The 21,888-nt window shown below is 46.0% G+C and overlaps 1 protein-coding gene across 2 annotated transcripts in view; it reads right to left on the bottom strand.

Moving 5' to 3' along the window:
- Nucleotides 1–11,601: 11,601 nt before the first annotated feature.
- Nucleotides 11,602–21,888, bottom strand: part of LOC311125148 (alpha-actinin-1) — a 20,020-nt gene continuing 9,733 nt past the window's right edge. The window contains exons 10-14 of one of the 2 annotated variants that reach the window (XM_084199212.1): nucleotides 20,940–21,119; nucleotides 19,558–19,704; nucleotides 14,118–14,183; nucleotides 13,455–13,613; nucleotides 11,602–12,677 (exon numbers count right to left, since the gene is read on the bottom strand). In XM_084199212.1, coding sequence (XP_084055338.1) covers nucleotides 12,519–12,677; nucleotides 13,455–13,613; nucleotides 14,118–14,183; nucleotides 19,558–19,704; nucleotides 20,940–21,119 — 711 coding nt within the window. In that variant the 3' untranslated portion in view covers nucleotides 11,602–12,518. Of the gene's footprint in view, nucleotides 12,678–13,454; nucleotides 13,614–14,117; nucleotides 14,184–16,014; nucleotides 16,096–19,557; nucleotides 19,705–20,939; nucleotides 21,120–21,888 lie in introns of both variants that reach the window. The other variant, XM_084199211.1, reaches the window with a different exon arrangement.

The raw sequence follows: 21,888 nt of genomic DNA, 5'->3' as shown, positions 1-21,888 counted from the left end.
AACCCTAGAGGGGAGACCATGGTTGTATCCCAAATGGCACCCTATTCCCCATAAAGGGATCTGGTCAAAGGTAGTGGTCAACAGTAGTGCACTACATAGGGAATAGGGTGCAATTTGGGACACAAACAATGTTGGTCTGGGGTGCTAAATAGATGACGAGATAGATATACTTTATTAGTCCATACAGGATGGAAATTCTGCTTTTTAATCGATATAAACTCATCAGGTTGTAGACGCTGGAGCTGAGGGCTGCCGCAGAGCAGATTAGGGGGTTAAGTTCCTTGCTCAAGGAAAGACCGGTGGTAAGTGTGCACCTGACACATTGATGCCCTGTAACCTCCACAGCTGAAGAGTGACAGATTGTTGCCCTCTTCAGCAGTGGGACTCGAACCGGCAAACCCCTCCGGATGCTGGCCTGCCTTTTTAACCTCAAGGCTACAGCCGCCCGGCTCATTGAGGAAGAGCTCTAATTGGGTCATAGAGACAGTCGGTGGCTGTAAGACTTAACTAGGTCACTATCTGGGAGGAAAGATGATGAAGTGGTTAGATAACATACTGTAGTTAACATTGGGGGGGAGGTGTGTGTGTACTGTAGTTAACATTGGGGGGGAGGTGTGTGTGTACTGTAGTTAACATTGGGAGCAGAAGGGATTCTTTTATTTCCATACATGCACTGCACGCCGACCCACGGCTATTTAGTTAGGCCCTAGGCATGCTTAAGATTATTAATCACACACACACACTTAAAATACGCAATGACACACACACACACACACACACACACACACACACACACACACACACACACACACTTACCAGCATTTTGCTACGCCCGCAATAACATCTGCTAAATATGTGTATGTGACCAATAACATTTGATTTTATTTGATTTTGACTTAAAATACGCAATGACACACAGTCCACACAGGGTTAAGAGGGGGAAAATTAGGAGGGTGCATGGGGGGGGGGGGGGGGGGGGGCACTGTCAGGGTGAGGAGAGGAGAGGAGAGGAGAGGAGAGGAGAGGAGAGGAGAGGAGAGGAGAGGAGAGGAGAGGAGAGGAGAGGAGAGGAGAGGAGAGGAGAGGAGGCAGTGAGTGACTGTGTGTGAGGGCGCAGCTGCATGGAACAGACAGGCTTGGTGCCCGGGGCATGATGTCCCCCTGTCCTCCTCCCCAGCCCTATGATGCGTCCCAAACAGCATCCTGTTCTCTATGAGCCCTGGTAAAAAAAGTAGTGCGCTATATATAGGGATCAAGGTGCCATTTGGGATGCAGTAGCTCCATGCTAATCCGGACAGTGACAAGAGAAGCCCTACCATCTGGCTCCCACCCAGATGACATGCATCACTCTTTGTCACAATGGTAACCAACAGTCGCTTCCCTGAAGTGTAAAAAAAAACAGGACTGCGTCCCAAATGGCACCCTATTCCCTATTTAGTGCACTACTTTAGACCAGGGCCCTGAACAAAATAAGTGCACTATATAGAAAAATAGGGTGCCATTTTGGTGGGTTAGTTGCTGTACCTTATTCCTGATCTTCTGGGCATCGTAGTGGATCTGTGTGGGAACTCCCTGAGTCCAAACCCAGTGGGCAAAACCGGGTTGAAAAGACGTCAGTAACCGACAGAACAGTGACGCACAGTAAAATATCTGTAGCCCTTTTCTGCAGTCAAAATGACCTAGTGGCCTCATGGGTGGAAGCACAGCAGGTTGGTGGCACCTTAATTGGGGAGAACAGGCTTGTGGTAATGACTGGAGTGGAATAGGTGGAATGGTATCAAATACATCAACACATGGTTTTCCAGGTGTATGATGCCATTCCATTTGCTCCGTTCCGGACATTATTATGAGCCGTTCTCCCCTCAGCAGCCTCATGGGGTGGAATGTTCTACGTCAGACAGTTTAGTTATATTTCAGAACAGGTTGGCAGTCTTTAAAAAAGTAAGTATGTGTAAAGAGGCAATAAAATAGTCTATTTTTCCAAAGTTATGTGTCAGTCATATACAGTGGGGGGAAAAAAGTATTTAGTCAGCCACCAATTGTGCAAGTTCTCCCACTTAAAAAGATGGGAGAGGCCTGTAATAATCATCATAGATACACGTCAACTATGACAGACAAATTGAGAAAAAAATATCCAGAAAATCACATTGTAGGATTTTTGGCTGACTAAATACTTTTTTTCCCCACTGTAATTCCTGCAACAAACATTGTTAGAAATGGATGTAATTACCAAAAGGTTTCTTCGGCTGTCCCCATAGGAGAACCCTTTTTGGTTCCAGGTAGAACCCTCTGTGGAAAGAATTCTACATGGAACCCAAAAGAGTTCTACCTGGAACCAAAAGGGTTGTACATTGAACAAAAAAGGGTTCTTCAAAGGGTTATCCTATGGGGACAGCCGATTAACCCTTTTTTGGTTCTAGATAGCAACTTTTTGTGTAAGACGGGTTAAAGAAAAAACAAAATCACGACCGAAACTTAAGTCGATCTCAGATGGATTGTCTGGGGCCAAGTTAACCTCCCCTTTCATGTAAGATAGCCATGACCATCATGCTTTTAGGGAAAGAGGATAATTTTGTACATGTATTAAACTGCCAGTTTGACCAATTCCAGTCCCCTTGCTTAGAGGGTCCTTCTGCATAATTTGGACTGAGAAACTCAATTCTGGTGACTTTTTAACAGGACATTCTACTCGAAAATGAATGAAAACAAATATGCTGACACCATCTAAAATATAATTTCCACCCCCAGAAATTGGTCTTAAGATATTGGACCATTCATATAGCCTATGGTCTATATCAGGGTTCTTCAATTCCAGTCCTGGAGGGCCGAAACACCTCTGTTTTTCATCCTCTCCTTCTAATCAGGGGCTAATTCAGACCTGGGACACCAGGTGAGTGCAATTAACTACCAGGTAGAAATAAAAAACAGAAGTGTTTCGGCCCTCCAGGACCGGAATTGAAGAACCCTGGTCTATATTATCAGATGAGCTGTTAGCTGGAAGCATCATCACCTGTAGCCAGACTGATGCAGCATGGTGCCATTATAATAATAATACAGACAGGCTAAACCATGGAGTTTGTCCATCTGCATTTACCCCATTGGACACAACATCCTGATTGTTATTATTCATTATTATTATTTCATTATAAATATGAAAATAATGATTAATTAGTATTATATGTGAGAGCCAATGTCTGAACTGTTTCTGATTGTATTTTCTCACCAACAGACCATGACGCAGGTGACAGAGGCAGAGAGGGCTGCGTTAACCACTGATGGAGTATCTATCAGCTTAACATATTTAATCAGTTTAAATGTTGTTTTTAAACTTTTTTAATGTTTGTTTTGAAACTTTACAACTGGCTACCGAAGTCAGATTGCATGCGCCCAGCCCGCCACAAGGAGTCGCTAGAGCGCGATGGGACAAGGACATCCCGGCCGGCCAAACCCTCCCCTAACCCGGACAATTGTGCGCCGCCTCATGGGTCTCCCGGTCGCGACACAGCCCGGCTTCGAACCCGGGTCTGCGCCACTCGGGAGCTTTTTCAACTTTTTAAATGTTCACTTTTTAATGTTTAACTACAGTGTAATCAGTTTTAATTAACCTCCTGATATAAAGACTTCTCAACAGCTTCTACCCCCAAGCCATAAGACTCCTGAACAGCTAATCATGGCTACCCGGACTATTTGCACTGCCCCCCCACCCCATCCTTTTTACGCTACTGCTACTCTGTTAAGTATTTATGCATAGTCACTTTAACTCTACCCACATGTACATATTACCTCAACTACCTCAACTAGCCGGTGCCCCCGCACATTGACTCTGCAACGGTACCCCCCTGTATATAGCCTCCCTACTGTCACTTTATTTTACTTCTGCTCTTTTTTTTCTCAACACTTTTTTTTGTTGTTGTTTTATTCTTACTTTTTTGTTTAAAATAAATGCACTGTTGGTTAAGGGCTGTAAGTAAGCATTTCACTGTAATGTCTGCACCTGTTGTATTCGGCGCATGTGACCAATAACATTTGATTTGATTTGATTTGATATACTGTAGTTATGGAATATTTGGCTGTAATCAGTTCTACCTTAGTTACCACTTAACATCCTGTTATAGTTATGGAGTATATGGCTGTAATCAGTTCTACCTTCCCATTTAACATCCTGTTATAGTTATGGAGTATTTGGCTGTAATCAGTTCTACCTTAGTTACCATTTAACATCCTGTTATAGTTATGGAGTATTTGGCTGTAATCAGTTCTACCTTACCATTTAACATCCTGTTATAGTTATGGATTGTATAAAATACAAACACCTTAATGACCAACTGTTTATGATACTGCCACTAAAATTATATATTGCTGCCACCTACTGGTTAAAAGTGAACCATGAGAAATAAAAGCCACCAAAATCATATATTGCTGCCAGCTACTGGTTAAAAGTGATACACGAGAAATAAAAGCATTTCATTCATATTTCTTTACTGTTCACCTGACAATCTGTTCACTATGATTTGAGAAAGCAGAGAGGATATTTGAAGTACAGGGAAACATTTTAAATTTGATATGACAGTGCATTACAAATATAAATAATCACACAAATAAATTATAAATATTAATATTAAATTGAGAGTACATCTAACTACTAGATGTAGTGGTTCGTGACATCACTGGCCTGAATTCTAATCAGGCAGGCACCAGTTGAGAAAATGGGCTACACTGGTCCGGGTTTCCCCAGACCCAGCTCGAATTTGAAAATTAAATTAGCTACCGTTAGCTAGCAAGCTAACCTTTCCTTTGACGTTCTTCTCCCCAACAAACCACCGCATTACTTACAAAAGTAAAACTGGAATGCAGGAGAACAGGGGCTATCAGTTAGCAGTCAACATTTTTTAAAAGTTATTTGTGTAAATTTGAGAAACTGTTGCTGTTTTCGAGCTGTGTTGTTGTGTAGTCTACCGGGCACTCTGTCCCAACTGCCTGCCATACAGTGTCTTGCAAAAGTATTCATCCCCCTTGGCCTTTTTCCTATTTTGTTGCATTACAACCTGTAATTTAAATGGGTTTTTATTTGGATTTCATGTAATGGACATACACAAAATAGTCAAAATTGGTGAAGTGAAATGAAAAAAAATTACTTGTTTCAAAAAATTCTAAAAAATAAATAACGGAAAAGTGGTGCGTGCGTATGTATTCACCCCCTTTGCTATGAAGCCCCTAAATAAGATCTGGTGCAACCAGTTACCTTCAGAAGTCACATAATTAGTTAAATAAAGTCCACCTGTGTGCAATCTAAGTGTCACATGATCTGTCACATGACCTCAGTATATATACACCTGTTCTGAAAGGCCCCAGAGTCTGTAACACCACTAAGCAAGGTGCACCACCAAGCAAGCGGCACCATGAAGACCAAGGAGCTCTCCAAACAGGTCAGGGACAAAGTTGTGGAGAAGTACAGATCAGGGTTGGGTTATAAAAAAAGATCAGAAACTTTGAACATCCCACGGAGCACCATTAAATCCATTATTAAAAATTTGAAAGAATATGGCACCACAACAAACCTGCCAAGAGAGGGCTGCCCACCAAAACTCACGGACCAGGCAAGGAGGGCATTAATCAGAGAGGCAACAAAGAGACCAAAGATAACCCTGAAGGAGCTGCAAAGCTCCACAACGGAGATTGTAGTGTCTGTCCATAGGACCACTTTGAGCCGTACACTCCACAGAGCTGGGCTTTACGGAAGAGTGGCCAGAAAAAAGCCATTGCTTAAAGAAAAAAATAAGCAAACACGTTTGGTGTTCGTCAAAAGGCATGTGGGAGACTCCCCAAACATATGGAAGAAGGTACTCTGGTCAGATGAAATTGAGCTTTTTGGCCATCAAGGAAAACGCTATGTCTGGCACAAACCCAACACCTCTCATCACCCCGAGAACACCATCCTGTATGGAATGTATGGAATGTTGACCAATGTGCTTAAGAAAGCATGCTGCCTGTGTGTGTGAAGCAGATTTCAATCCGTATTTAGCTACTGAAATGAAAAATACAATTACTGCACACATTATGTTAATTGATTAAAACCCTTTAAGGAGTAATATAATAGTCATATTTTCAGGGTCAAATTCAGGTGCAATCATTTTGGACTAATTTAGTTATTCATAATAGAACCATCAAAACAGCATTCAGGGGAACAGAAGAAAATGTGCAGCGCAGTAAACAGTGCAGTTAACGACCATTAGAAGCCAACACACACAGCAAGCTACCAGATATCATTCATTAGAAGCCAACACACACAGCAAGCTACCAGATATCATTCATTAGAAGCCAACACACACAGCAAGCTACCAGATATCATTCATTAGAAGCCAACACACACAGCAAGCTACCAGATATCATTCATTAGAAGCCAACACACACAGCAAGCTACCAGATATCATTCATTAGAAGCCAACACACACAGCAAGCTACCAGATATCATTCATTAGAAGCCAACACACACAGCAAGCTACCAGATATCATTCATTAGAAGCCAACACACACAGCAAGCTACCAGATATCATTCATTAGAAGCCAACACACACAGCAAGCTACCAGATATCATTCATTAGAAGCCAACACACACAGCAAGCTACCAGATATCATTCATTAGAAGCCAACACACACAGCAAGCTACCAGATATCATTCATTAGAAGCCAACACACACAGCAAGCTACCAGATATCATTCATTAGAAGCCAACACACACAGCAAGCTACCAGATATCATTCATTAGAAGCCAACACACACAGCAAGCTACCAGATATCGTTCATTAGAAGCCAACACACACAGCAAGCTACCAGATATCATTCATTAGAAGCCAACACACACAGCAAGCTACCAGATATCGTTCATTAGAAGCCAACACACACAGCAAGCTACCAGATATCATTCATTAGAAGCCAACACACACAGCAAGCTACCAGATATCATTCATTAGAAGCCAACACACACAGCAAGCTACCAGATATCATTCATTAGAAGCCAACACACACAGCAAGCTACCAGATATCATTCATTAAACAACCATTATTTTATTGTATTGCATTTTTACTGCATTTTAACGGCAGGGAAATGTTGTACGGGACCCTGTATTATTGTGCACGTTTATCTTACATGCTGGTACCCTAGAACAAATGTTATGGAAGTGAATGTGCACTTTTCAATTGGATGGAAAACGAAAAACACTGCCTTAGCCTGTAGCAAAAGCAAATACATTTATAGCATCTGAGATTCTCTCAATTAGGGACCATCTCTGATAGCTATGACCGCAGAGACTGTCAACAATTTTAGCTTTTAATGACTTTGCAAATTCGATGACGTGGAAGTGAAATACACTGCTCAAAAAAATAAAGGGAACACTAAAATAACACATCCTAGATCTGAATGAATGAAATAATCTTATTAAATACTTATTTCTTTACATAGTTGAATGTGCTGACAACAAAATCACACAAAAATTATCAATGGAAATCAAATTTATTAACCCATGGAGGTCTGGATTTGGAGTCACCCTCAAAATGAAAGTGGAAAACCACACTACAGGCTGATCCAACTTTGATGTAATGTCCTTAAAACAAGTCAAAATGAGGCTCAGTAGTGTGTGTGGCCTCCACGTGCCTGTATGACCTCCCTACAACGCCTGGGCATGCTCCTGATGAGGTGGCGGATGGTCTCCTGAGGAATCTCCTCCCAGACCTGGACTAAAGCATCCGCCAACTCCTGGACAGTCTGTGGTGCAACGTGGCGTTGGTGGATGGAGCGAGACATGATGTCCCAGATGTGCTCAATTGGATTCAGGTCTGGGGAACGGGCGGGCCAGTCCATAGCATCAATGCCTTCCTCTTGCAGGAACTGCTGACACACTCCAGCCACATGAGGTCTAGCATTGTCTTGCATTAGGAGGAACCCAGGGCCAACCGCACCAGCATATGGTCTCACAAGGGGTCTGAGGATCTCATCTCGGTACCTAATGGCAGTCAGGCTACCTCTGGCGAGCACATGGAGGGCTGTGTGGCCCCCCCCAAAGAAATGCCACCCCACACCATGACTGACCCACTGCCAAACCGGTCATGCTGGAGGATGTTGCAGGCAGCAGAATGTTCTCCACGGCGTCTCCAGACTGTCACGTCTGTCACATGTGCTCAGTATGAACCTGCTTTCATCTGTGAAGAGCACAGGGCGCCAGTGGCGAATTTGCCAATCTTGGTGTTCTCTGGCAAATGTCAAACGTCCTGCACAGTGTTGGGCTGTAAGCACAACCCCCACCTGTGGACGTCGGGCCCTCATACCACCCTCATGGAGTCTGTTTCTGACCGTTTGAGCAGACACATGCACATTTGTGGCCTGCTGGAGGTCATTTTGCAGGGCTCTGGCAGTGCTCCTCCTGCTCCTCCTTGCACAAAGGCGGAGGTAGCGGTCCTGCTGCTGGGTTGTTGCCCTCCTACGGCCTCCTCCACGTCTCCTGATGTACTGGCCTGTCTCCTGGTAGCGCCTCCATGCTCTGGACACTACGCTGACAGACACAGCAAACCTTCTTGCCACAGCTCGCATTGATGTGCCATCCTGGATGAGCTGCACTACCTGAGCCACTTGTGTGGGTTGTAGACTCCATCTCATGCTACCACTAGAGTGAAAGCACCGCCAGCATTCAAAAGTGACCAAAACATCAGCCAGGAAGCATAGGAACTGAGAAGTGGTCTGTGGTCACCACCTGCAGAACCACTCCTTTATTGGGGGTGTCTTGCTAATTGCCTATAATTTCCACCTGTTGTCTATTCCATTTGCACAACAGCATGTGAAATTTATTGTCAATCAGTGTTGCTTCCTAAGTGGACAGTTTGATTTCACAGAAGTGTGATTGACTTGGAGTTACATTGTGTTGTTTAAGTGTTCCCTTTATTTTTTTGAGCAGTGTATATCACATTTCTTTGTTTTAAAAAAATTGCTATTTCATCACCTGCCGAATAAAACCCCCAAATGGCCCTACTCCTGAAAAAGTGAATCGGGCCGGATAAGATGAAGTGGACTTGGCCCGAGTACCATTAGCCAGAGCATTACTCCAATTTTAATAATTGTAATGGTTCTAATGTCTTATATGCAATTGGTGCATGGTCCACAAACACTATGCACATGTTTACATAGATTGGTTTCTATTAATTGAGTAGCATTTAGATAACTGGTCAGCAGTTCAATCAGATTTCAACCAAAAACCAGATATCAACCAAAATAAGACATATTTTTCATGACATCAAAAATACTTCATCTGGTTGTGATATGGTTATAAGACACCCCGACCAGATTTCAACCAGTAAAATACGTATTTATCACATCGTATGAACCTACTACTACCAGCAACTTAGAGACAGAATCCTTCATGAGTCGGTATCATAATAATGAGGTATTCCCATCCACAGCACAGACTGGCCGGGCATGCCACAGTATAGCTACAGATTACAACACCAGATCATGTGATTAACCAAAACATTTTGGTATACATTTTACTCATAATCTCATTGGTCGAGAACAGGTGTCTGTCATCGTGGTGGCGAAACTGAAAAGACCACATCAAACATTTGACTCAGCAGGAAATGCCATATTTCAGCGTCTTGTTCTTCTTCTGTAATGCTTCGAAGCTCAACATGATTATTCGACCCAGACGATAATCAAACTCTACAACCCATTATTACAGGGATCATCAACTAGATTCAGCCACGGGCACCTTTTTTCTTGAGCGGATGGTCGGGGGGCTGGAACATTTAAAAAATATATAAACGTAACATGTAAAAGTGTTGGTCCCGTGTTTCATGAGCTGAAATAAAAGGTACCAGAAATGTTTAATATGCACAAAAAGCTTATTTCTCGCAAATGTTGTGCACAAATTTGTTTACATCCCTGTTAGTGAGCATTTCTCCTTTGCCAAGATAATCCATCCACCTGACAGGTGTGGTATATCAAGAAGCTGATTAAATAGCATGATCATAACACAGGTGCACCTTGTGCTGGGTACAATAAAAGGCCACTCTAAAATGTACAGTTTTGTCTCAAGTTTTGAGGGAGCGTGCAATTGGCATGCCGACTGCAGGAATGTCCTCCAGAGCTGATGCCAAATAATTTAATGATCATTTCTCTACCATAAACTGTCGTTTTAGAGAGTTTGGCAGTACGTCCAACCGGCCTCACAACCGCAGACCATGTGTAACCACGCCAGCTCAGGACCTCCACATCTGGATTCTTCACCTGCAGGATAATCTGAGACCCTCGCCCGGACAGCTGATGAAACTGAGGAGTATTTCTGTCTGTAATAAAGCCCTTTTGTGGGGAAAAAAATCACTCTGATTGGCTGGGCCTGGCTCCCCAGTGGGTGGGCCTATGCCCTCCCAGGCCCATCCATGGCTGCGCCCCTGCCCAGTCATGTGAAATCTATAGATTAGGGCCTAATTTATTTATTTCAATTGACTGGTTTACTTATATGAACTGTAACTCAGTAAAATAATTGAATTTGTTGCATGGTGCGTTTATATTTTTGTTCAGTATACTTTAGCCACGTGGTAAATTGGATTCTTGATATAGCTCACGCTAATACAGGTTTTCCCAAACTCGGTCCTGGGGCCCATTTTGGTTTTTGCGCTACACAGCTGATTCAAATAATCAACGCTTGATGATGAGTTGGTTATTTGAATCAGCTGTGTAGTGCTAGGGCAAAAACCAAAATGTGCACCCCGGGGGGTTAGCTGCTCAAATATCTCTACTGCTGGACATATCATTCTTAGTATATCTTGTGTAAATTCTTCCGGTGTACAGACATATATTGATTATTGCTACAGTGCTATTTGGGTGCTAATTGGATTCGATGTTCTTGATTTCTTGTTTTTTTACTGTACTTAAAAAAATAAAAAAATAAAAAAAAGGAACATTTTTTTGTACTTGTTTGACATTTTACTAATTAAAACCAGATTTTACTGCATTGTTAGGAGCTAGTATCATAAGCATTTCGCTGCACCCTCTATAACATCTGCTCAAATGTTGACTAGGCTCCTCCACCGGTGTCCTCTGCTTCTTCATCTCTTAATCCATTCTTCCACAGCAGGCTCTAAAACTAGACGCTAACATTCTACATCCAGCCTATCAACACAGAGCCTCCAGGTAGGCTCCCACCTACTTAGTCCACTCCACCTACATGGAGGGTAGGCTACCACCTACTTAGTCCCACTCCACCTACACGGAGGGTAGGCTCCCACCTACTTAGTCCACTCCACCTACATGGAGGGTAGGCTACCACCTACTTAGTCCACTCCACCTACATGGAGGGTAGGCTACCACCTACTTAGTCCCACTCCACCTACACGGAGGGTAGGCTCCCACCTACTTAGTCCACTCCACCTACATGGAGGGTAGGCTACCATCGATCTTGATCCTCCGTTCTGTTCTGAAGCATCAGGTCATAGTGGCATTACTAAGGCAGTTCGGTTTTTTAATTGTATCTATAGCTTCATCAGAGGCACGATAACCAGCAGTGGTATATTGTGATGTCAGTGTGTACGTTGACAAAGTAGGACTAAGTCAAGAGAAAGTATAGAATATTTCTTTATTTCCATTTTTTTTTTTATCAGGTGAAGAAAAATACCTTTTTTTGTTCTGTATAATAAAATATGTTAACTTTATTCATTTTATGAAGAAAAACATAACAAGAAAGAAATGAAAAACAAGGAAGAAAAAAAAAACACATTTCTCATCCTCTTTGTTAAACCTGGAGAGATTTGCTGCATTGCACAGGAAGCAAGTAGATCTGAGGCAGAGTGTGAGGGAGGGAGTGGGGAAGGAAGGAAGGGGTGAAGTTTCCCCCCCCGAGGCAACAGATCTAGAATCAGTGTCCCCTCTCCCAGTCCTAACCTTAACCATTAGTGGGGGAAAATGCTAAAAACAAATCAGCGTCCTGGGGCAAATTCACCCTACACTAGTAAGGAGGTAAGGGCGATGGAGGTGGAAGGGGTGAAAAAGGAGGAGGGAGCAGACAGGATGATTATGACATATAAGATAAGGCCAGGGACATAGAAAACATGTTCTGAGTGTTGTAGAGCAGAGCTAGCCTGGTGCCAGATCTGTCTGTGCTGTTTTGCCAAACTGGCGTGACAACGATGAGTGAAAAAGGAGATGGTAAGACATCACCAACAGATCTGGGACCCAGGCTAGAACAGGACTGCAGTGATGGCCCAGTGAGAACAAGATGTTGACGTCTTTTCAACCAAAAATACATATTTTTTTTAAAACATATTTTCTAACACAAATGACATATTTTCAACATATTTTCAACCATAAATATGTATTTTTGATGTCTTTTCAACTAAAAATACATTTTCAACGTCTTGCGCTCACTGGAAGGACAGTAGGATGGTCTTGCGGGCGGTGGTGAGAGCAGGTAGACTGGTGAGTGACCTCATAAGGCATAACCTCCCAGGTCAGGGGTCAAAGGTCACCCAAAGGTGACTCAGAGGTCACTCTCTCCGTAGAGTGCGGTGGAGAAGGACATGTAGTCCAGGGCGCCGGGCACGGCGTCGGTGCCGGAGTAGGGCGCCATGCGTGCGATGCAGTAATCTGCCTGATCAGGAGGCAACTCACGACGAAGCTCATCGGCCATGATGAAGTTCTGGTGTAAGGGGACAGAAGAAGGCAAGAATAGTAAATAAGGATGTAATGTTTGATGTTTCCGTCTGTATTGACCGTATAGCCCTGCCAGATGAGCTAGGACCAAGTGTGTGTGGTACCTTCACATAATCCACCACATCACACACTTCAGCGCTGGAAGCATTGTGAATACAAAAGACACCCCGTGAAAAATCGTCAAGCACTTCATTCACTCCTGGATAAGTGTGCATGGCCCGTCCCAGAAATTGCACAGTGACAATTGAGGAGAATTCAATTAATTAATGAAATAAGACATTCAACATGGAGGTAAAGCCAACTGCTGCATACAGTCCATGGAGCAATGGACTTCTGGAGAGACATAATCAAACGCTCACAGAGATCATGCTGAAAGTCAAGCAAGACAATGGATGTGACTGGAAAACAGCCCTAGCTTGTAGATCTGCTGTCTGTCTTCCTTTTCCTTTCATATTGTGTATTCTTCTTCCTTATTAACCCATCTCTTCCCAATGAGCACAAGACAATGAAAAGACATCGAAAATACATATTTTTGGTTGTGCTTGCTGGGTTGCTTTATAAAGAAATATAAACTATTTGGACTAGGGTGAGTCAGTTGGCAACTGTTGATGAAAAGGGCTTTAAGAATGCATTTAATTTATTGATTGAATGACTAAACTGACTGATTGATTGACTGATTGACTGATTGATTGATTGACTGATTGATTTGATCGCTTGCTTGCTAGCTTGATTAATTGAATAGTTGATAAATGTATATGATTACCTTGTCCCCAGCCAGGACCTTGAAGGAGGCAATGACCTGGTCAGCGGTGTCAGTATCGGCCGTCTCCCGGGACATGAAGTCAATAAAGGACTGGAACGTGACCACGCCCACCCGGTTGGGATCGACGATGCTCATGATGCGAGAGAATTCCGCTTCACCCTATTGGACAGGAGCCATGGAACACTATCACCATGGGGACCGTCGCCAGAGCAACAAGCAAACACACTGCAAGCATCACATCACATTCTGCAGTTAGCAGATGGAGCTTTCACATAAAGGTGACGTATAGACTGTGTCCCAAATGGTACACTATTCCCTATAATATAGTGGACTACTTTTAACCAGGTCCCCATAGGGACCCATTGTACGACAGCACAAACAGATGTGACTGGGACCAGGCAATACAGACAGTAAACAAAGTAGAATGTCTATACTGTAAATGAGAGATCAGACATGTTTTCTGGTTATCTATCAATCCGATCGTGATTGGTGGACCGTTTTGTTTCCAAATAAATGTAGACTGATCTTGAAGAGACGAGTGAACAGTTGTTACCTTTCCACAAAGGACTACAAGGCAGACACATATTGCTACGTTCATACGTTCATAGGTTCATAGGAGGGTACTTGACAGAGGGCGGGATGGAACGGGTGGTTTGGCTTTACCATGTTGTAACCGAGGGAGATAAGGCAGGTTTTGAAGTCTTCCGCTTCCATCATCCCTGTTTTCTTCTACAGGTACCAGCGAGGGACAAACAGTACGGAGGACGAAGAACGAAGGAGGAGCAGATTGAAAGGTGGAAGAGGAAGTTTGGGGGAGAAATGGAGTAGGATAGGGATGTCACAGGTATCCAGGTGGACATTAAGAAGAAGAAGAAGAAGAATTGAGGTAGAGGGGGGAGAGAGGGGGGTACAGGGAATACATTGAGGTAGAGGGGGGATAGAGGGGGGTACAGGGAATACATTGAGGTAGAGGGGGATAGAGGGGGGTATGGGGAATACATTGAGGTAGAGGGGGATAGAGGGGGGTACAGGGAATACATTGAGGTAGAGGGGGGATAGAGGGGGTACAGGGAATACATTGAGGTAGAGGGGGGATAGAAGGGGGTACAGGGAATACATTGAGGTAGAGGGGGGATAGAGGGGGGTACAGGGAATACATTGAGGTAGAGGGGGGATAGAGGGGGGTACAGGGAATACATTGAGGTAGAGGGGGGATAGAAGGGGGTACAGGGAATACATTGAGGTAGAGGGGGGATAGAGGGGGGTACAGGGAATACATTGAGGTAGAGGGGGATAGAGGGGGTACAGGGAATACATTGAGGTAGAGGGGGGATAGAGGGGGGTACAGGGAATACATTGAGGTAGAGGGGAGATAGAAGGGGGTACAGGGAATACATTGAGGTAGAGGGGGATAGAGGGGGGTACAGGGAATACATTGAAGTAGAGGGGGGATAGAGGGGGTACAGGGAATACATTGAGGTAGAGGGGGGATAGAGGGGGGTACAGGGAATACATTGAGGTAGAGGGGGGATAGAGGGGGTTACAGGGAATACATTGAGGTAGAGGGGGGATAGAAGGGGGTACAGGGAATACATTGAGGTAGAGGGGGGATAGAGGGGGTACAGGGAATACATTGAGGTAGAGGGGGATAGAAGGGGGTACAGGGAATACATTGAGGTAGAGGGGGGATAGAGGGGGGTACAGGGAATACATTGAGGTAGAGGGGGATAGAGGGGGGTACAGGGAATACATTGAGGTAGAGGGGTAATAGAGGGGGGTACAGGGAATACATTGAGGTAGAGGGGGGATAGAGGGGGTAAAGGGAATATATTGAGATAGAGGGGAGATAGAGGGGGTACAGGGAATACATTGAGGTAGAGGGGGATAGAGGGGGTACAGGGAATACATTGAGGTAGAGGGGGGATAGAGGGGGTACAGGGAATACATTGAGGTAGAGGGGGGATAGAGGGGGTACAGGGAATACATTGAGGTAGAGGGGGGATAGAGGGGGGTACAGGGAATACATTGAGGTAGAGGGGGGATAGAGGGGGTACAGGGAATACATTGAGGTAGAGGGGGGATAGAGGGGGGTACAGGGAATACATTGAGGTAGAGGGGAGATAGAAGGGGGTACAGGGAATACATTGAGGTAGAGGGGGATAGAGGGGGGTACAGGGAATACATTGAGGTAGAGGGGGGATAGAGGGGGTACAGGGAATACATTGAGGTAGAGGGGGGATAGAGGGGGGTACAGGGAATACATTGAGGTAGAGGGGGGATAGAGGGGGTTACAGTGAATACATTGAGGTAGAGGGGGGATAGAAGGGGGTACAGGGAATACATTGAGGTAGAGGGGGATAGAGGGGGGTACAGGGAATACATTGAGGTAGAGGGGGATAGAGGGGGTACAGGGAATACATTGAGGTAGAGGGGGGATAGAGGGGGTACAGGGAATACATTGAGGTAGAGGGGGGATAGAGGGGATAAAAGGTACAAAACAAAGAGAACAAAACAACATTGTTAACCAAAGGCCCCTGCAGGGTGGAGCTGTGTTCAGTACCTGTGCATCGTTGGCGATATCGAAGCCCAGACTGATCAGGCAGGCCTTGAACTCCTCAGCCCCCAGAGTGCCCGAGTGGTCCTGGGGGTGTCAGGTGCGGTAGGAGGCCAGGTGTGAAGGGCCAGTTGTGCCAGGTGTGAAAATCCAGGTAGGGTCCCAGGCCAGGTGTAACAGGTGTGAAGGGCCAGGTATGGGGCCAGGTATGGGGCCAGGCCATGTGGAGGTGTGTCAGGTGGAGCAGGGTGAAGCCACAGTTCATGCAGCACAGCACACATGGAACGGGTGTGTCAGAGCGGTGTCAGTGAAGGGGTGGGGTGAAGTAGTCAGGAGGGGTAGGGTGGATAGGAGAGGGTAGGGGTGTGTCATGCAGAAAGAGGGGGGGGGGGGTTGGGGATGGGGTGGATGGTTGATAAGGGGTTGGGAATGGGGTGGATGGTTGATAAGGAGTTGGGAATAGGGGTGGATGGTTGATAAGGGGTTGGGGATACGGGTGGACGGTTGATAAGGGGTTGGGGATACGGGTGGATGATTGATAAGGGGTTGGGGATAGGGGTGGATGGTTGATAAGGGGTTGGGGATAGGGGTGGATGGTTGATAAGGGGTTGGAGATAGGGGTGGATGGTTGATAAGGGGTTGGGGATAGGGGTGGATGATTGATAAGGGGTTGGGGATAGGGGTGGATGGTTGATAAGGGGTCGGGGATAGGGGTGGATGGTTGATAAGGGGTTGGGGATAGGGGTGGATGGTTGATAAGGGGTCGGGAATAGGGGTGGACGGTTGATAAGGGGTTGGGGATACGGGTGGATGATTGATAAGGGGTTGGGAATAGGGGTGGATGGTTGATAAGGGGTTGGAGATAGGGGTGGATGGTTGATAAGGGGTCGGAGATAGGGGTGGATGGTTGATAAGGGGTCGGAGATAGGGGTGGATGGTTGATAAGGGGTTGGGGATAGGGGTGGATGGTTGATAAGGGGTCGGAGATAGGGGTGGATGGTTGATAAGGGGTTGGGGATAGGGGTGGATGGTTGATAAGGGGTCGGGGATAGGGGTGGATGGTTGATAAGGGGTCGGAGATAGGGGTGGATGGTTGATAAGGGGTTGGGGATAGGGGTGGGTGGTTGATAAGGGGTTGGGGATAGGGGTGGATGGTTGATAAGGGGTTGGGGATAGGGGTGGATGGTTGATAAGGGGTCGGGGATAGGGGTGGGTGGTTGATAAGGGGTCGGGGATAGGGGTGGATGGTTGATAAGGGGTTGGGGATAGGGGTGGACGTTGATAAGGGGTTGGGGATAGGGGTGGACGTTGATAAGGGGTTGGGGATAGGGGTGGACGTTGATAAGGGGTCGGGATAGGGGTGGATGGTTGATAAGGGGTTGGGGATAGGGGTGGATGGTTGATAAGGGGTTGGGGATAGGGGTGGACGTTGATAAGGGGTTGGGGATACGGGTGGATGGTTGATAAGGGGTCGGGGATAGGGGTGGATGGTTGATAAGGGGTTGGGGATAGGGGTGGACGTTGATAAGGGGTTGGGGATACGGGTGGATGGTTGATAAGGGGTCGGGGATAGGGGTGGATGGTTGATAAGGGGTTGGGGATAGGGGTGGACGTTGATAAGGGGTCGGGGATAGGGGTGGATGGTTGATAAGGGGTTGGGGATAGGGGTGGATGGTTGATAAGGGGTTGGGAATAGGGGTGGATGGTTGATAAGGGGTTGGGGATAGGGGTGGATGGTTGATAAGGGGTTGGGGATAGGGGTGGACGGTTGATAAGGGGTTGGGGATAGGGGTGGATGGTTGATAAGGGGTTGGGGATAGGGGTGGACGGTTGATAAGGGGTTGGGGATAGGGGTGGATGGTTGATAAGGGGTTGGGGATAGGGGTGGATGGTTGATAAGGGGTTGGGGATAGGGGTGGACGGTTGATAAGGGGTTGGGGATAGGGGTGGATGGTTGATAAGGGGTTGGGGATAGGGGTGGACGTTGATAAGGGGTCGGGATAGGGGTGGATGGTTGATAAGGGGTTGGGAATAGGGGTGGATGGTTGATAAGGGGTTGGGGATGGGGGTGGGTGGTTGATAAGGGGTTGGGGATAGGGGTGGGTGGTTGATAAGGGGTTGGGGCCATGCACAAGAAGAGACAGAGAACACAACAGTGTACAAACGTTAGGACCTTACAGTGAGGAGCTGTAGCTGTGACACACTGCTGTGTTTGGCCAGTGACAGGACATTCATTCAGAGGTGTTCGGTACAGTGTGGCAGGCAGACTTTACAGTACAGGGCCTTGTGTAATGGTATGCGACAGGCTATCATTCATACGTCATAGTTTGGGAAACCCCGGCATATTTTCCCCTTGGTCTGAGACATGACTGTAAAACCTCGTAACGCCATAGGGATGGATACACTCTACAGCCATGTCTCAGGGAAAAGTTGTCCTTACATATCTGTCTCCAATAGACTCCACATCAAAGAGCAAACCTCATTAACTCATAACTGCCCTAAAAAAATGGATTTGTATTAAATGCTGCCTCATGGTGACAGAGTGGAAAAACGTGACAGATATCCCCAAGAATAGAAAGACACGACACTAGAACCGTTTCCCCTTAGGACTCCTTCCACAGTTATTGACTGAGGCTATTGACTGATGAACAATAGGGGTGGCTATGGAAGAATGCTTGAGGTCATGGAGAAATGTAATGGTGGAGTCTAGCTATCAAGGCTCGGTTGGGGATATTGAGGAGTGTAGGAAGGAGGAGGAGGGGAGGAGAAGGGGAGGAGGAGGGGAGGAGAAGGGGAGGAGGGGAGGAGGAAGGAGGAGAAGGGGAGGAGAAGGGGAGGAGGAGGTGAGGAGAAGGGGAGGAGGAGGGGAGGAGAAGTGTGTAAGATAAATAAAAACTCCTCCATCCATCCATAATAGGAGGTGTTCTGTTCTTGATACTGAGCTACTGATGTAAACACTGTGGTCTGGGAGGAGGTGGGGGGGGGGGATAGGAGGGGAGGGGAGGGCGAGGGGAGGAGGAGAGGGAGGAGGGGGGAGGAAAGGAAGGGAGGGGGAGAGGAAGGGAGGGGGAGGAGAAGTGGGACGGATGGGGGCTAGGGGCTGCAAAAAGCTAGGGAGAATGTCTTCTGAGAGGAATAGTATATTTGGTGTCCTGAGGTTTGCTCCCATCAGTGGAGTAGGAGTAAGGTGATCTTATCCTCTCCCCTCATATACTCACATTTCTCTTCATCAACAAATAGATCAACTTAAATTAGTTCAACACCACTATCGATGTTATCAGTTGGTCAACACTGATTATCTACATGATGCAAAAACAAACCCTTCATAAGTCCCCTAGTTTGTTAGTCCCACTATATGAGAGGATTAACATGGTCCAATGACCCACAACAAACTATCCTCTCTTACCTCAACCTCCTGGCTTTGCTGATGTGGCCTACATATGTGGAAAACGCATTGTTTATAACAATATTCCGATCCCTACTATTTAGTAGGTAGACAATGAGTGTACTGAAAAACCTCTTCCTCCCTGCATTCTCTGTGAAACTGACCCTGTCGAAGTGGTTGAAGGAGGCTCTGAACTCGTTCATCTGGTCCTGGCTGATGCCCTTGGCGTCCCTCGTCAGAATCTGGTTCTCGATCTCATTGATGGTTCTGGCGATGGTGGTCAGGAGCTGCTCCCAGCCCACACGGATATGCTGCAGGGGGGGGGGGGGGGGTAAGACCCAATATTGTCATCGTAAGGTCACACATTCAAAAACGTATTCTGAAGGTTCTCTAGTTGTCAATAAGAATTGTACCCGATCTCGATATGTCAAAGCAAACATTGTTCCCAGTATGGTGGATATTTGTGAGAGGCATTGACATGTTGAAAGCACCGAGCTGTCTGTTTAAACGACTGGCACACAGCTCAGACACCCAAGCATACCCCACAAGACATGCCACCAGAGGTCTCTTCACAGTCCCCAAGTCCAGAACAGACTATGGGAGACACACAGTACTACATAGAGCCACGACTACACGGAACTCTATTCCACATCACGTAACTGATGCAAGCAGTAGAATCAGATTTTAAAAAACAGATAAAAATACACCTTATGGAACAGCGGGGACTGTGAAGAGACACACACAAGGGTATAGACACATGCATACACACTATACACTATACACACACGTACACATGGATGTTGTGTTGTAGATATGTGGTAGTGGAGTATGGGCCTGAGGGCACACACTTAGTGTGTTGTGAATTCTGTAATGAATGTATTGTAATGTTTTTAAAATTGTATAACTGCCTTACTTTTGCCGGACCCCAGGAAGAGTAGCTGCTGCCTTGGCAGGAACTAATGGGGATCCATAATAAACCCCAGGAAGAGTAGCTGCTGCCTTGGCAGGAACTAATGGGGATCCATAATAAACCCCAGGAAGAGTAGCTGCTGCCTTGGCAGGAACTAATGGGGATCCATAATAAACCCCAGGAAGAGTAGCTGCTGCCTTGGCAGGAACTAATGGGGATCCATAATAAACCCCAGGAAGAGTAGCTGCTGCCTTGGCAGGAACTAATGGGGATCCATAATAAACCCCAGGAAGAGTAGCTGCTGCCTTGGCAGGAACTAATGGGGATCCATAATAAACCCCAGGAAGAGTAGCTGCTGCCTTGGCAGGAACTAATGGGGATCCATAATAAACCCCAGGAAGAGTAGCTGCTGCCTAGGCAGGAACTAATGGGGATCCATAATAAACCCCAGGAAGAGTAGCTGCTGCCTTGGCAGGAACTAATGGGGATCCATAATAAACCCCAGGAAGAGTAGCTGCTGCCTTGGCAGGAACTAATGGGGATCCATAATAAACCCCAGGAAGAGTAGCTGCTGCCTTGGCAGGAACTAATGGGGATCCATAATAAATACAGATATAATCTAATTGACTTTATTACCTCCATGGTGTAGTTGGTGTGCTTGTTGTCGAAGATCAGAGCTTCCTGGATCAGCTGGTGGTCTCCCTCCAATTGGTCGATCTTTGGCTTGTAGTTGACAATGTTCTTCTCGTATTGGCGGAGGTGGGTCAGCTGATCCTCCAGGGTTCCGTGCATCTCGATGGAGATACGACCAATCTCCTACAGACAGAGAAACATGGAGGAGGAGGGTGGTACAGCAAAAACCAACTGGAGAACCGTGTAGCTCAGTTGGTAGAGCATGGCGCTTGCAACGCCAGGGTTGTGGGTTCGATTCCCACGGGGGGACCAGTATGAAAAATGTATGCACTCACTAACTGTAAGTCTCTCTGGATAAGAGCGTCTGCTAAAATGACTCAAATGTAGAATAGAGAGAATGTTTGAGTTAAACCATTCTGCTGAGTATGAAAACATCCATAGGAGAGGGAGGGTTAAAACCCAACTGGAGAGACTTGAGACTAGAGAACAGAAACTGTTTGAATTGGTTTGTGAAAAACAGGCATGAGAACAAAGAACCAAAACTGCTCTCGTCTGTCTCCTACCGGTCATCATCTCACCTCTAACCCGGGCCCCAGGCTGACCGCTCCTATCTAAACCAGCACCTCTCTCTGAGACCCTATGAGGTGGCACACTTTTTCATTGTGGTCCTTCCAGCCGGATGGCAGGGTCTGGTAATATGAGATGTGGGTTGTACAGCCAGGATACCAGTGTTGTAGTCAAGTCACTAAACCTCAAGTCCAAGTCCAGTCACAGGTCCCTAGCATTCAGAGTCCTTTATTCTGAGTCCAAGTCCAGTCACAAGTCCCTAGCATTCAGAGTCCTTTATTCTGAGTGCAAGTCCAGTCACAGGTCCCTAGCATTCAGAGTCCTTTATTCTGAGTCCAAGTCCAGTCACAGGTCCCTAGCATTCAGAGTCCTTTATTCTGAGTCC

This window comes from Coregonus lavaretus (genome assembly GCF_964263955.1).
Source record: "Coregonus lavaretus genome assembly, contig: HAP1_SCAFFOLD_4480, whole genome shotgun sequence".
Taxonomy (NCBI): Eukaryota; Metazoa; Chordata; class Actinopteri; order Salmoniformes; family Salmonidae; genus Coregonus; species Coregonus lavaretus.
Note: the sequence above shows the minus strand (reverse complement) of the source record. Positions and strands in the feature narration are given on the sequence as shown.